Genomic DNA, 16,963 nt, shown 5'->3' with positions numbered 1-16,963 from the left:
CCGGGGCGGGGCTTCTGGCCAACATCCGCGTCGCTGCGGCGCACGCCCTGCCCACCTCCGTCACCGCTATTCGCCGCCTGTCTGCTGCGCTGATCACAGGCTGAGGCCCCGGCCGAGAGCTCCTGCGACTGTGTGAGGGGACCGGGTGGGAAAGGAGACTTGGGGGACTTGCGGCTGACGTTTCGCTTGCCGAGAGCCAGCTCCACCTCCCGAGTCCTTCCAAGTGAGCTCGGCCTCCCCGCTTTCAGAGCACTCCCTCCCGGGATAAGACCCCATCTCGGCCGGAGGAGGGGCGGGGGGCGTCTCCCCCAACCACTTGCTTACCTCCCTTCTCAGTGCCTTCCCCAATTTCATCCTTGAGCTTGGCCCTCCTGGGCTTCCAGCCAGCCCCTCACCCTCAAAGTAGATGCGAAATTGAACGAGGAAGGGGAGTTTGGCCTGGGATGGGATTTAACAAACTCCTTGGGGACCTTGATTCCCAGGAAGAAATGGCAGTGATCCCAGCACGGAGTGGGGATCCAGTCAGGCAGCCCAGAAAGAGGGAGATTATACAAACAGATGTAAAGACCCACTAACAACATGTGTGAACCTGTCTACAAGGCTGGGACAGGATATGAGGTGCGAAGAATACAGTTTCAACCAAATGGTGTATCAAAAAAAAAAAAAGATGCCATCTCAATATTGGTTTGTGTTTATTTTCCACTGGCCCTATGGGTGAAGAAGATAGCCTTGATGACGCCACCTGAATATGTGCCAGCTCATCTGATGTTACATCACCAGGTAATGCAACCGGAGCCTGGCGCTTACCCTTCACCCAATCCAGCCCACTAAATTTAACCTTCCCCTTTTTCTTAGCAAACGAAAAAGTCCAGAAGCTAGAAAATTCAGTTGAGTGGTTCGTTTATTGTGGCAGTACGCGCTAGGTGATGTGAAAATGAATACGACAAAGTACCTGCAGGAGTTGACGCCCTAGCGGTGTTTTCCGATAACCCGTGCAACTCCTAGATCAGTCAATACCAAGTAGTATTCCTAATAGGAAACGAAGAACTGTTATTTATGCTGGGACAAGCCCAGGTCACGGACCTGGCAAGGATTGTTAACGGCATGAGCTTAAAAAGTTAGACTTTTTTTTATGCACGCTCCACGTAAGCTGTATCTTGAACGTTTCTTTCACTACCCTCTTCTTCCACCTTAGGGTATAGATAGCAAATGTTTCCTAATGAGGACATAGATTGTAAATAAAGGACTCTGAGGAAATGTAAAAGACATTATCAGATATATTGACATAATTCATGGATCAAAATAATTCTACTTCCATTTTGTTCCTTCACAGGTTAAGAGCTATGGAGATCTCCATGAGGATTTGGAGGAAAGTCCCAGTAGTTATTAAAATCCTGGACTAGATCTATTAGGAAAGGTAAAAAAAACAAAACCAAGAATCTACTAGGAAAAAGGAGTTATAATGGTTTAAGAGTTTTTCAAATATAGACATAACTGTCATTCGTTGCTGGAGAGCTAAATAAGTGAAGATAGATTTATGTTCCAATCTAAAAGAGCTTTAGGTGAGAGCTAAGGAAGACATGTTCTGATAATTAAACTTTAAGGTTTATTGAGGCAACTCTTTGGAGAGTTTTTTAAAGAGAGCTTTAAATGTCCATTTTAGGAACAGAAACTAACTTTTTTGATTACCAAGAAGGGGCCCCACACTGTTACAATCACTTTTACACATATTAATTTACTTAATCCTTATAATGACCCCATGAGATAGTTATTATTATCCCCAATTTAGATGTGAAAATTGAAGTTCAAAAGTTAAGCAATTTATCTAAAATAATACAGCTGGTGGTGAGTGGCAAAGGCAGGACTTGAATCCAGCTCTGTGTTGTCACATTCTTTCCACCATACCAACCAGCCTCCCCTAACTGAAAAGCGAGTGGCGGGCCAAAGGACCGATGAGAGTGCAGCTACCCCAGCTCCTTCACAGCAGAAACAGGATCTTACTCAACTGTTTTTGCCACACTTAATCCCTAGTAAGGGTTCAGGAAATGTGTTTAAACTAAATTGATTTGAACTTGGTATCCTGTCTGAAGAGGTGACATTTAAACAAAGACACCAATGAAGAGGAGTCAGTCGTTAATATTGGGGAAGAGTGTTACGAGCAGCGGGAGGAGCAAGTACAAAGGAGGAAGATGCTTTAGGTGTATTTGTGTAGCAGCCAGGAGGTCAATATGATTGCTGCCAAGTGGGAGATGTAGACAGGAGTTGCCTTTGGAGAGGAAGCCAGGGGTTCAGATTATTTAGTGCCACTGCTGCTCACTTTAAAAAGATTAATCCCCAAGAACACCTGATCAATAGATTATGCTTTAAGAGAGAAAGGAAGCATGATGAAGCTGTTAGAATAATGATTTATTGAATGTTATGTACCAAGGAATGGGATGGGACATTTAAATGCATTATCTCAATCATCACATTAATTTTACAGGGTTAGGTATTATCCCAGTTTTAAAACGTGAGAAACTGGGGAAACAAATATTAAATAACATGGTTCACAATTAGTCAATGGCAGAGACAGTATGTGATCCAGGTCTCTGACTCCAAAGCCTGCTCTGTGTACCACACCATGTTTTCTCATTTGAAAGACTGAATAAGGTGGAAGGGATTCATGCATGCACGCATTCAACAAGTTCATTGCTATGCAAGAACACTGTAGAAATAGTATTAAAATGTAAGACAGCCTTTTAAAACTTTTTGTATGATTCCATTTTTACCCATCATTTGCTTTTAAAACTTTGCAGGTAGATGGACTATAAGGCACTTGCTCAGCAAACGGCTCAAGAAATTTTAGGTTACTATCAAGAAACATCAGGCTGGAAAGTGGTTAAAATTTCAGTAAGAAAACAAGTTAACTATGTTTTAAGAGTTTGTTTTTTAATGAGAAACAATTCATTGTACAGACATTTTTTAAACAATTTTTTTACAACAAAAACATATATTTTTACTTTGGGTTTTTGTTTTGGTTTTTTGGTTTTGCTTTTTTTCTGTATCTGACAGCTAATTTATTTGTGAATTTTTGTTCCCCTTTGAGAAAAAAGTAACTGTTTCCAGCAAGGCTTCTAAAAAATTTCATGGAAATCTGTGAGTACAAATTCCTACTTACAATCATTGTTTTGACCTAATCAGTGGCATTGATGTATGAATTTAATTCTGCTTAATTAGCGATAACACATTATTTGCTAGTGATCAGGAAATAGAAATTAATAATAAAGTCATTAGGTTAAAATGATAATTATAAAATAGAGCAATTATGTACTAGCTAATCATTTTCAAACCTGAAGACAATCAGAAAAAAAAAATCCCTTCTAGTGAATAACTCACTATGGTAGGTAATTTCCACTTCAAGAAATAATTACTATAAAAGCAGATTGGTATTTTCTTGCTAACAGTAGTATTCTGTGGTCTTTAAACACTTCAGTTTTCCAATAAATGAACCACTGAAGATAGTTTCTTTCCCCAATTTATTTCTTTTTCTGATATGTTGTTTTTTTCTGTAAGCTGCTTTTAAGGATATTTTTGAGGATCCTGTTATTTCAAACATAAATACACTAAGGGAAACTGTGCTGACATTTTTAACCTTATTTTTAAGAGTTGTTCATTTATTTATTGCTCATGATATCACATTAATGCCATGAGATCATCATGTTATTAAGGAAACCAAATATTCAATTTCTTTTTTTTTAAATATTCCACTCCTTACAACTACTTCATTTTGTGTTTCTTGCCCTTTTTTCATCTGACTACAATTTACCTATCTTGTGTTTGTGTTCAATCTAATTTTTTATAATACTTTAGGACAAAGCTGGTATGCTTTCTCCCATTCATTTTAATAAATTTCAGGAAGATCATCCCTACCTTTAAACAAATAATGATTCTAATAGTGGTACTTTCAAAACTAGACTGAGGTGGGAGTAGGTAAGGTCAAGCCCAGACGTACAAGGGGAATAAACTTGGATATTATAGTTTTGGGGAGCCTTACATATTAGGTCAGTATAGACAGCAACCTGTACATCAGAGAAAGCTTGGAAGTTATTTATTCATTCTACAAATACTTCCTGGGTGTTTACATGCAAAGTGCTATACAACATGCCTAGAGCCATTGAAAGAATAGCCTCAATTAGGCTGTTTTAAAGCTTTATTGAACATTTTTTTATCAGAGATATTTTACTCTTACATGCAAAGCTAAACAGATGAAAAACATTGGAACTTTCTGCATTCACACTTTCAGTGAAATTTATATATACTGAATACTAGTTATTTATTGATGCACAATATCTTACCCCATATCTTAGTGATTTACCCCATATCTTAGTGATTTAAAGACATATATTATCTCATGTTTTCTGTGGGTCGGGAATCCAGGTGTAGGTTAGCTTGGTGCCTCCACTTCAACTATGCTCACAAGGCTGCATTCAAGGTGTCAGCTGGAAGTAGGTCTCATCTGAACACAGCTCTGCTTCCGAGCTCACTTACATGGTGGTTGGCAGGATTCGGTTCCCCGTGGGCTCGTTGGACTGAGGGCCTCAGTTTCTCATTGGCTCTAGGCTGGAAGCCTTCCTCAGTTCCTTGACATATGGGCATCTCCATAGGGCTGTCCCAACATGGCAGTTTGCTCACCTCATAGTGAGGGCTCCAGGAGAGAGCAAGAAAAGGAGCAAACGTGACAGAGGCCAAAGTCTTTCTGCACGCAACCTTATCTTGTGACTTCCCATGACTTTTACAATATTCTGTTTACTAGAAGAATAATTGTATTATGTATTTTATACATAAAATTTATTGCTAGGTCCAGCCCTAACTCAGGGGTAGGGGATCACACAAGTGTGTGAATTATCAGGAAGTGGAGATCACTGGGGGCCTGTCACACACTGGTTCTGGCAAACTCTCTTTTAATTCTTTTTTATAGTTGAGCTATATAGTCCAATGAATATCACATACAGCTTCAAAATTAAGATTGACCAAAGGTACATGAAACTCAATTTTTACATGCTTGTTTTCTCAAGCACAACCCACTGATTCTTCTAAGTTTGCCATGTTTATGTACAGAAGGAGATTATGATTGGAACAGTTTGCGTTTTTCAAAATATCTATATTACTCTAAATCAGCTATGGCAGATATTTAGCTTCTTACAAAGGAAATCACTCTGAACATGTTGGTCAGGTCGGTCTGCCTCAGTGGAAAGTTTACCTCCCCCAGCCTGAGTGAGAAGAAAACGAGACTGCAGCCAAATTACGGGGAAAAGCTAGGGAAGCTTAAATTTTTTCCAGTACTTCAAAACATAGCTTCATGGTTTTATTTAAAGAGTTGTAAATAATCAAAGTAAGAAACATGTGCATATGAATTTATAATGGGCAACTGAGTGTAAACATTGTACATTTTGGGATGTATAGTATGGTCTAATGCACATTGCCAAACTAGTATCTGAGAAATGTAATCCTGCAAGTGGGATGATTGTCAAGTAAGTTTTTCAAAACACTCCAGACTATATTCTCTTATTGGAGATACATTAAAGTTCAGAGAAATCCTAAAATAAAGAAACCTGCTTAATTCAAACTTTTCCAAATGTTTTGAGCAAGAACATGCTTGTAAAACATAGGCCTAGATAATGGATGATTTCAGATCCTAATAGATGCTCTAATTGACTATGTACAGAGAGAAGTGATTTATTTTTCATTATCTCCCTGCTCCCATCCTAATGCATGACACCATCATCTTTCATCTAGATTATTTCAGTAACTCCTAATGGACTCCATGCATCTACTCTTTACCAACTACCTTATTCTTTACACAATGGCCAAAGTAGACTTCTTAAGTATAATTCAGGAAATTAAGAAAACTCCTAAGTGAAAGTAGCTCCCTTAAAAAGACAACTATGGAAACATTATAAGCAAAATTTGCAGAAAAATGAATTTTTAAATAATTTATATTAGTCATTACAATGCATATTTAAATTAACTTTGCTACTTCCAATTGAATATTAGTGTTTTGAATTGTTGATATTACCTTCAAGATTTCTTTACTGTTATTTGCTAAATTAGTATACTTTATGCTATAACATTTTCAGACGAAACTTGTTAAATTTTGAATTATTTTACTTTGTTAACTATAGATATCGTGTTGAAGGCATATTTCCAGAATCAACATGTAAACTATCTGATTTCCTCTACAAACCTGAAAATAGAGTTACATGGGATAAATCATTGAAAGTGTACAATATGGTAGACAAGATTGATTCGGTAACGTGTTGTTTAATATTGGACTTCCACTGTATTATTTTTGGTTTTATATCTTAGTGATTTGAGTTTATTAAACCTATATTATTTAGACACTTCACATTTTATAGATTCAAATTGAGATGAAATCTTTATGAAAGTCTTAGAACTTCTCTTTATTACTCAAGAGTTTAATTCCAATTAGCTTCATTCTGTTTTAAATACATACCACATTCTGAATCTGGTCAGCCCTCTTGAAGATGTGTGCTTTCAGTTGTGAGGAGATGAACTGAGATTCTTTTTTTTTTTTAACTAAAATTTATGGAGGTGACAATGGTTAGTAAAATTACATAGGTTTCAACTGTACAATTCTGTAATCCATCATCTATGTATCACATTGTGTGCTCACCACCCAGAGTCAGTTCTCCTTCCTGCATCATATATTTGACCTCGTTTACCCTCATTCTCCTACATTAGGATAAAAAAAGATTAAGCATGCCTTGTTAATGAGAAGTCAGTAGATTTGTGTAATTCATAATATATTAGGGAACAGGAACAATGCAGACACATATTATAGGGACTTAAAAACAAACAGCATGTAACTTAAGAGGGAGAATAAAGTGTGAAATAACATGTAGATGGTTGTGGTTTTAGAAACACTTTAATACATTATCTCAGTTAAACAGATAAAGAGGGAAAACAAAAACAGAGAAAAGAAAATATGGGTAATTGGTGTAGAAAGTTAAAGTCACAGAGGCAAGCAGGTCTTAGAAGAGGGGAGAAGAAAACATCAGTATGAGGTGAGGGTAGAGTGAAAGCTCAGACGGAGAAAAAAAATGAATGAAACGAGAGAGGAAGAATGAGACAAATCTCTCACCTTCATATCATTTATTTAGAACTCTTTAACTTTTACCTCCTTTTATTAAACTGATTTTAAAGTCTGGGAGTGGGGAGAGGTTGTAAAAAAGGCCCAGGAAGGTTTCACCTGATAGAAATGTCCTGAAGTTCCTATCCACAAAACACATGACCATGACCCTCTTGGGATTTGAACATCCAGTTTGAGAAACATGGTCCACCACAAATGAAAATCCAAGCACTGGACTGTTTCATTCATGATTGTATGATACTAATTACATAGATCTGTTAGCATTTCAGATATTTCTGCTGTTGCTGCAAGTCAGCTGTAATAATGGAAAGAATACTAGACTTAGCATCAAAAAATATGAAAACAGAGAAATTATGTGACTTGCTCAAGGTCACCACAGGCAATACATGGTATTATAATAATACAACCAGGATTTATACCTGATCTGATTCCAAATTCCAGGTCTTTTACAGTATACCACAGTATCTCTGAATAGCATTACCCAAAAAGAACTATGGGGTTGTCGGAAAAGTCATGACGCATTTTTGCAATGAAAAACATAGAAAAAATACATCATGACTTTTCTGACAACCCAATATTTTACCTTTCTGTGAATATTTATGGTGTTCATCATCTGGGGTGTGTTTTAATGGCTCATTCACCCCATTGGTGAGAGAGGGATTCCTGCTCTAAGATTATAGGGGTGGTCAAACACATGACACCCAACACTAGAAAATGAGGTCAGTAGCACTTTATTAATAATTAATCGCAGCCCAGGAGAGGACTGTTATGACTTTGTTAAATTAACATCTGTTAAGTGGAGTATAGGGTGCCGGATGGTGAGCCATGTTTCAACAAAAGACCACAAGAGAAATTGAAATACAGAAGTTTGTTACTCACAGGTCCTGGAGGAAGTACACAGCAAGCCTCAAGAGCCCACCCAGGGAGCTGAAGGCAGACAGAGAGGCAGAACCTGGGGCCCATGCCTTTACTAGGGTCTGTGGGTAGAGTGCTTTGGGGTTCCAGGGTTAAGGCCTGATCTGTCAATTCAAACCAAAAAGGGAAGTGTTTTGGTAAGCTCTGTGGGGGACCTTATCTAAGGGGCTCACAACGGGAAGGCCCTGGGAGGCGTGGGAGACTGCCGAACCCAGGGCTGTTGGGAAAGTCATATCGGGAACTTACATTTGCTTGTGAGTTTGGGCTGGTATCTAGGGCACACACTGCTTGGCCAAACAAAATGGATGCTGAGGCAGCAAAACCATGGAGTAGTTTGGCTAAGCTCTCCAGGACACACCATGCCATTCAGTGTGACATGGGAGTTGCACTCAGGAACAGAATGAATAACCGGCGAGGCAGGCTTTGTAGTTTCAAGGGATTGAGGTGACCCCTAATTCCTGCAGGAGGATGCGATTGGTTTTTGGAATAACTCTCCAGGCTAGCAGGGAACTGAAAAACCACTACTCAGGGATAAGTAGGAACTGTGCCTTATCCTGTTGATAAGGAAGGTTGTTTGGCCAAGGGTCCTGAATCTGTGGGAACAAGAGTCTGGAGAGGTATTGCAGTTAGGTGATTTAAGACCCTCCTTATTCCTCCAGATGTCTTGCCAGGACATAATATTGGCCATTTAATTTTAGGCCTTACACCATAGGTGCTAAATCAATATAGTTTTCAGAATAGATTACCTAGCCAGTGTGGAGTACTGGGAACCAGGAAATCTGGGTTCCCCTCATCAGCTATATGATTTGCAAATATTTTCTCCCATTCTGTTGGTTGTCTTTCATTTTGTTGTTTTCTTTGCTGTGCAGGAGCTTTTTAGTTTGATGGAGTCCCACTTGTTTTTGCTTTGGTTGCCTTGCACTTATAATTATAGGTCTAATGTTCCTTCAACTCTGAAAATGCAAGCTGATTTGGTGATAAGTTTAAAACTTCAAAGCCCCGCTTTTTCCAAATAGAGGCCAAACGGATACAGTGAAATTCTTTGGGGAGCAATACAAAGAATAGATATTAAATAATTGTTGCAATCTTTATGGTTTCATCTGTTTCAGGACACATTCATATGTCATACCATCACACAAAGCTTTGCAATGGGCTCAATTTCCCCCCGAGACTTTATCGACTTAGTGTACTTCAAGCGCTTCCAGGGGAATATGAATGTTATCAGTTGTAAGTTGAAACATTTTGTCCACATTTTAGAATGACTATGAGTCATTGATTAATGTTTTTCTTTTAACTCATATTTTACAAGAAATATATTTTCAATTAATTCTTTATTTTTTTTATTTGCTTAGTGAGACTAATAAATATATGTATAACACAGACAAGCCTAATGTTTTTTTTTACTCAACTCTGGAGATGCCATTTATATCCTAGTCAATGATGACAGCGCCTCCAGCCTTTTTGCAGCATACAGCCAGCAGCACTGAGTACAAAGACTCTTGTAGGCTAAAACTTCCGAGCAGACATTTAAAAACTATTAAGAAACAAAAGTAATCTTGAGATATATCATTTTATATTTGAGTTGTGGAGACTGGGTATAAACAGTACCAATAAAATTCCTGAGGAAATGTTTACTACATGAGTCTTCAATAAATGTGCTGATATTTCTTTTAGCATAGTTAGCTTATGCTTAGCTCCTCAAAATATGTCACTCTGTAAAATTACAATGTGTAACCATTTCCTAACTTGCATTCTTCACTTAAAACATGCCAGCTCATACCACAAAGACCTTTGGACCCCAACTCAAGATAAGTCATGGTGTAGGGATTGTGGTAGGACAGTGGCCTAGAGCCCTGGTTTTCTCCACAGATCAATTGAATCTCAGCATTACTATTTGAATAGCTTTTCCTACTGTTAACTACTTGGGGATAGGGACAGTTACATGTTGTTCATTATTATTTCCCAGCAAGGTTTCAGTTCCTCTGATATGTCTGTAGTACTGTTTCAGAGTCCAGGCAGAGTCCTAGCCTGCTAATGGCGCCCACGCAAATCGTTAGCTTTGTTGCAGCAGACCACTAAGGACTGATGTTCATCACTTTCTTACAGTTGTCTCATACAGAGGGTGCACAAAAAGTGTATACACATTTTAAGAAAGGAAAAAACTATTAAAATTACACTGATGGTCACCACTTTGAACACCTCTTGTAATTGTAGAAGTCAAACGTGATTTGTATTCATCCTTTGTTATCGGTATATATTAAGTATTACAATTTTAATAGAGTTTTTTCCTTTCTTAAAATGTGTATACGTTTTTCTGGCACCCTCTGTATAGTTCATGTAGTTCTCATTTAATTTTTTTAAATGATGGCAGATAAAAATTTATTCACTGCCTACAACACAAAATCCTGAGTCATAGATCTGTTATTTTCTGTTTTGAAAGCAGACCATTTCTATCTCATTTTTAGTGGTAAAAAAGAAGTATGGATGTTAAAAATCAATAGTAGTAATCCGTCATTCAGTGATCAGTACTTAAATTGCTTTAAGTAATTTCTTTGAATGAATTTTCAATGTATACTGATAGTTTTCTTCTTAATGTTTATTTTGCTGTTGTGTAGCTTACTATGCACCTTGCTTTGAGCTAAATATTTTGCATGCTTTATCTCACTACTAAGGAAACTGAAGTTCACAGAAAATAAGTTACAAAGCAGTAAGCAGCTGAACCAGAATTAAAACTCACGTCTTTCTCATTTTCCAAAATCTGTGCTAACTACCACCCAATACGCCTCACAGAAAACCCATTCGTTCTTGGAGTATAACATAATTTCTTTTAAAGACAAGCATAATCTCCATATTTTAAACAGAGAAAATATATGTTAATCTCACTTCTGGCAATACCATTATGCCAACCTAATAGGCTCTGTTAAGATGATGAAACAGGCTATGGAAATGGAAAATTCCTTCAACCACATATGTCTCCTAAGCTAGACCTAAGCTAGAGTTTACCACTGTACTTCCCACAGAATTGATGGCTTATGTTAAAATCATATAGTAAAATCCATCTTCCTTGACAAGAGGATTCAATTGCACAAATAAAACAATATATTTTAAAAATATTTTTAGAAAGAGTATATAATTATCATAAGCTTAACCATAATCAAATAACCTCACTTCTACATTCATATACAATACAGTTACGCTGCATAATTCCTGAAACAAACTCTACCGATGTTTAGTTACACTTTGAGGTTAGGGAATTGGCAGAAAAGGGCATTTAAATTATATTAACAGACCAAATAAACACATCAAATATTTTATTTAAAAAGCTATTAACAAAAAAAATCTATAAACCCACTCTCCTAATAGAATAATCTTTTGTGTGTGTGATTTTTTTCTTTTCCTTCAAATCTCAGAAAGTAATTAAATGATACTTTTAACACGTTTTTCTGTACAGAAAAGGTAATAGCATCTTTAGAAATACTAGCATGAAAACGTTTGAGAGGACAGTTGTGCTTAGATTGGTGTTCTCTCAGATTTGGCCTGTGTACACATTTGTATGTACAAACACACATGCATAAAACTGATGTCAATGCTGATAATAACTAAGTTAACTTAAAAGCTTTGTCATACATTTTTTAAAATATGCTTCTGGAAATAGAAGTTTTTACCTGTGTGGAATAAGTTTTGTTTTAATTTTGTTTTAAATCACTTAGCTAGAAGTGTGGATTTTCCAGCATATCCTCCATCTTCAAATTATATCCGTGGTTATAACCATGCTTGTGGCTATGTCTGTTCACCTCTGCAAGAGTAAGTGTCATCTGCATTTAACCATTTTTTTAGTTCAATTTGTGATTTAACTAAACGTTTCCTAATCCATCAGTAGAAATATGTACCAGCATATTCAATTGGACAAAAAAATTGCCCCAAAATGTGATCTTTAGAATAATTTTTTATAAGTATTTTCATCTTAAGTATAACCGGAAAAGATAATTCTCTATATATGATTGGAGGTTTCTGGAACTAGTCATACACACTGGTTAACCTTAACCTGGTGTTTTATGTTGTCTCCATTAGGGTCACTTCCATGAATTATTAAAGAATTTTCATGAATTAAAAATTTCCCTAGAAGTATAATACACTTACATTTATCAGCAATGAATGCTTTGTCTTGAATGAATTATTTCCAATAGACTAACTACTGAGAACAGATACCTGTGGAATGAGATATCCAATAGGTAAATTCAGATCAGGGAAGAGCTGGAGAAATCAGAGATGAGTGATTGCCTACAGGTGGCCAGCTTAGGGATAATAAAATGGTAACATACAATATACATCCCGTAAATGCATGTACCTTAATTCAATGTGTATCCTTTCACAAATTCCTTAAGTGTTAATTACTGCTAAATGATTTTATATTCAGTAAAAGATATTGGCTCATGAAAATAGATGTGAAAACTTTATATTGGTCTGACACAAGCCGTTCAATATGAGGAAGAAAATATTTATATGAAGGTAGTCAAAATAAAATTACATTTTAGACCTGTATTCCTAATGTTTTTGCTACCGAATTAGAGAACTAAAAGAAATTCACAATGATTTGCATTAAGGGACAGGATCATTAGTGCAGATGATGATGGCATGTGATCTAGGGCCAAGACTTTATTCTCCACAGCAGGAGAGACCAACAAGGGGAAGGATTCCTCCTCCAGGTCAGCTCGTAAAACAGGCTGGCAGGACGCTGTGGGAGGCTGCACAGCCCACAGTGTGCTTCACAGGCTCAGTCCCCCCCGCACCTTATCAGCTTGCCCTTTCCACTGCAAAACACATGGGACCACAGCTCTGATCTAGACTTTCCATCTAGGGTGGGAGCTCTGCCTAGCATCCTGCTGGAGAAAAGATGTCGTCTCATTCTTTGTCTCAGAAAAAGTCACTGACGAAAAGGTGGTTCTTCTGTATCTCCTCTTTCCTTGCAGCCTAGCATTTTGCCCAGCCAACATCTGTAAACCAGTCATATAGTAAACTTAAAAACAGCATCAGTAGTAAAGGTAAACACTGGAAAGGCTTTCTTAAGTGCGTAAAGCCCTCGTAAACTCAAATACACATTTATGACCATGCAAACTGCTAGCGAGTGTTCTCACTTCAGCCATGTGCAGCACCGTAAGAACAGCCTAAGCTCTGCAGAGAGGAGGGTGGGAGAACAGGGACACTCATGTGGTTTGCTGGAGCGGTGGTCGTGCCAGTCATTTTGTGGAACTGTATGGTACCTTGCATATTTTAATATTGACATTAAAATTTTTCATAGGATAAGTTAAGAAGGTGCAATGTCCGGCATACTCTAAATATTGACACTTGGTAGAAATTGTTATAGCGCCCTTCTAAAGCTATCCAGTAGACTCTAAATACCATAACAACTTGAGACCCACCATGACATTATCAATTTAAAAATATGTACAACCTTTAACAGTCACACAATAAAAAATAAAACTAGTTTTAGAAAAAATATCTCATTTTTGTAAAAACAAAAATGGATATGTGTGTATATGTGGGGTACATATATGGACAAACGTATGCTATCTGTCTACATACATAGACAATAGTCTGAAAAGATACAGTCAGAACTATAAGTAGTGATTATCTCTGGGGAACAGAACAAGTACAATAATTATGGAAATTGTGTATTTAAATTTTCATAAGCATACGTTACTTTTGTAACTTAGAAAAATCAATATGACAAAAAGGAAAAGTGGACTAAAGCTGAAGACTTTAAGATATAATCTGACTACTTAATATTTTTATGTAAAATGTTTGTTTATGAGTGAAAATCACTCCACCTTTTTATCCTTCCTTCCTTCAGTAACTGCGTATCCTATCATGAGCACTATGGAGGTACTCAACGGTGAATAAGACAAGACTCCTGCTTTCTATTAGCTTGTAAATTCAACAGACAAACCTAAATATTCTTTATATTTTTAAATCTTATATTTAAAATCTTCCTTTGTTTACAGGAACCCAGCACAGTCCAAACTTTTTTGTTTATATGTTTATATAAACATATGTTTATGTTTGTATATATGTTTTAAATATATAAGACATATATGTTTATGTTTGTATATATGTTTTAAATATATAAGATTTTTAAATCTTATATATTTAAAATCTTCCTTTGTTTACAGGAACCCAGCACATTCCAAACTAGTGATGTTTGTCCAGACAGATATGAGAGGAAAATTGTCCCCATCAATAACTGAAGCAACCATGCCTTCCAATTTAATAAGCTTCATCCTCAATGCAAAAGATGGAATAAAGACGTACAAAGCTGCCTCAGGACATGGACGTCATCACGGTGGTCATTCGTCATTCCTAAAAAAGAAATGAGGCCATTTAAAACAAGGCCATGTGAAATCGTGTGTGGCAGTTACTGCTTCTAAGTCAATATGCATAAATACTGCTAAACTATTCTGGGCAGTACTCTTGTACAAATTACTGAAGGTACTTTGTGAAAAGAAGACCCCGTAGTTGTATAAAAGAACAGCATTAAATGTAGTTCTTAATCCCATAGATGAATGATGTTAAATAACAAGTGTTCTTAATGCACTTTTATCTTTTGCTTTTTTCCGTGGAAAATTGTTCTGCAGAAGAATCAATACGAAAGCATGTATGGTCAGGTCAGCATTAATTAAAGATTAAAATATATTTTGAATTGTTTTTCCTTCACTTACTGCTTAGATTGATCATTGTAGGAAACATGAACGTAAAACTTGAAAAGAATTCCACTAGAATTATGACCAAAGATATCTAGAATTTAAAATTGAATGAGTCATGAATCATTTCTGGTTTCTGGCCAAAAGGCAGTAACCCATTCCCTGCAAGTCCTTCCTCTTAACTCAAGGACCCTGCACGTCACACAACAAAGCATAGGGAGACTCAGGCCTGGGTGGAAAAAAGGGAAACTTCCTGGGACCTTTGCGACCTGAGGAATGATGTAGCAGGGAGGCACTGCTTTATTGCCTCCATAGGTTCTGGACAGGGCTCTGCAGAAGCTCCACCCCGGAACCACCGACAGGCAGGAACAGCAAAAGCTTCCAGAAAAAGCCTGTTCCTCCTAGCCATGAGAGTGGCTGTTAACGAAAGGGTCGCCTACGAGAACAAATTCCTTTTGACAATACCCAGCCTACACCAGCTGAACAGCAACCTAAGAATTTCACCTACCGCACCATGCGGTTTCAGTGGGGCAAAGCAGAGGGGATCGGCCAGCCACCTCTTCCCTGTCCTGCAGAAGCAGGTGGTGGTACTCTGACACCCCCACACTGTGGTGTCCACAAGGTGGAGCAGGGAGCTAATCTTCCAACCTCTACCTGGCAGAAGCCGACAGCACTCCAATTACCTTCCAGGTGGTGCGGGCTGACCAAGCAGGGAGGTGCTTTTCTATCTTCCACGCAGCAGAGCAGGTGGCAGTGCTCTGATATCCCTGCTGGGGTACTACCAGTGGGGTCCCGTGGGAAACGGCGCTTCCACCTCACCTGGCAGCAACAAAACTTAACCAGTTGGTGCAAAGAAGGGTTCGTCTCCATCCAACTCCACTGCCCTCCCTTGATCCCTGGTGTCACCAAGGCCCAGCAGGGTGCTGAACCACCATCCCCACCCAGCACCAGTGGCTTCCCCTCTGCGTATGTTGAACGGTGGCCCCTAAAAGGGATGTCTTTGTCAAATCGCTGGAACCTTGAATGTGACCTTATTTGGAAAAAGGACCTTTGCAGATGTACGTCAAGGACCTCAAAATGAGATCCTGGATTACCTGGGTGGGTCCTAAATATCATCACAAGTGTCCTTATAAGAGAGGTACGTGGAGACACAGGTGGAGGAGAGAAGGCCACGTGAGGACAGAGGCAGAGACAGGAGTTCTCAGCCACAAACCAAGGAACATCTAGGGCCGCCAGAAGCCGGATGACACAAGGAAGCGTTCTTCCTTAGAACCTTCAGAGGGAGTGGGGCCCTGATGACACTTGATTTCAGACATCTGGCCCCGGAACTGGGAGAGAATAAATTTTATCTTTTACGCCACCAAATTTGTTACAGTAGCCATAGGAAACTAATATACCCTCTTTGGTATCTGAGCAGGGCTCAGTGGGAACCTGGGCCTCCACTCCCACCCGGCATCAACAAGGTGAAACAATGCAGTGGGGCAAGGGGCTAGTCAGCACCCCACTTCCCCGCCCCTCCCATGGTGTCATCAGGACCCAGTATCAGCCTGTAAGTCTAGAATGTTGTGATATATGTCAAGTGCGAATGCAGTTCCTCTCGATCCAGAGACCTATGAAATAAAAAGCCAAGTTAGCTGCCCCTGTCTCCGTGCACACACACTATACAATAATAAAAAAGAAACAAGATAACCACAATAAGCAGTCCCATCGGAAAGGGGGAAGCTTGCAAGCATATAGTCATAACAATTCCAATATCCCACGGGGCCTCCCGTTCTGGCAATGGGGAAATGTCCCCGGATTAAACCCCAATCCTGCTGTCTGGGGGCTGCTCCCTGCTTCACTGTTCTCCACAGCTTTCGGTTACACTGAGATGTCCTTCGCCCACCCCTTTCCTCTGTTCTCCCTGAAGCAACGACCCTTGTTTGCAGCTGAGTAACTGTCTCAGGCTACTTCCTACCCAAAGAAAGTCAAGAACCCAGAGCAGGCATTTTTATAGCTTTACTCATCTTTTAGTCAGGCAGTTTGTGGTTTTGCTAGTATGTTTCTTTAAAACTTTGAGCTTCCTGTATCTGGTTATGGTCCATTACACACTCCAAAGCCATACCTATAATTGGTATCAACATACACTTCTCTAGATTTTTTTAGTGCTACTTTTGGGTCAGGCTTCTGTGGGACCAAACCCTTAGGCGTTTGTCCACTT

At 38.5% G+C, this 16,963-nt stretch overlaps 1 protein-coding gene across 16 annotated transcripts; it reads left to right on the top strand.

The window, feature by feature from the left end:
* The first annotated feature begins 17 nt into the window (after positions 1-17).
* Positions 18-14,762, top strand: STARD6 (StAR related lipid transfer domain containing 6). Of its 16 annotated transcripts, none has more exons than XM_019640720.1 (9): positions 18-132; positions 724-780; positions 1,334-1,417; positions 2,796-2,889; positions 3,086-3,135; positions 6,162-6,288; positions 9,175-9,292; positions 11,776-11,869; positions 14,236-14,762. In XM_019640720.1, exons 4-9 carry the CDS (start codon positions 2,800-2,802, stop codon positions 14,435-14,437), a joined length of 681 nt encoding a protein of 226 aa, XP_019496265.1. In that variant the 5' UTR covers positions 18-132; positions 724-780; positions 1,334-1,417; positions 2,796-2,799; the 3' UTR covers positions 14,438-14,762. The 16 variants fall into 16 exon arrangements, with proteins under 16 accessions (XP_019496265.1, XP_019496264.1, XP_019496261.1 ...); XM_019640719.1 differs by having other exon boundaries at positions 721-780; XM_019640716.1 differs by having other exon boundaries at positions 18-223.
* The last annotated feature ends 2,201 nt before the right edge of the window (positions 14,763-16,963 follow it).

Source organism: Hipposideros armiger, unplaced genomic scaffold (assembly GCF_001890085.2).
Source record: "Hipposideros armiger isolate ML-2016 unplaced genomic scaffold, ASM189008v1 scaffold_52, whole genome shotgun sequence".
NCBI classification, from domain to species: domain Eukaryota; kingdom Metazoa; phylum Chordata; class Mammalia; order Chiroptera; family Hipposideridae; genus Hipposideros; species Hipposideros armiger.
The sequence above is the reverse complement of the archived record's forward strand: the minus strand, read 5'-3'. Positions and strand labels throughout refer to the sequence as shown.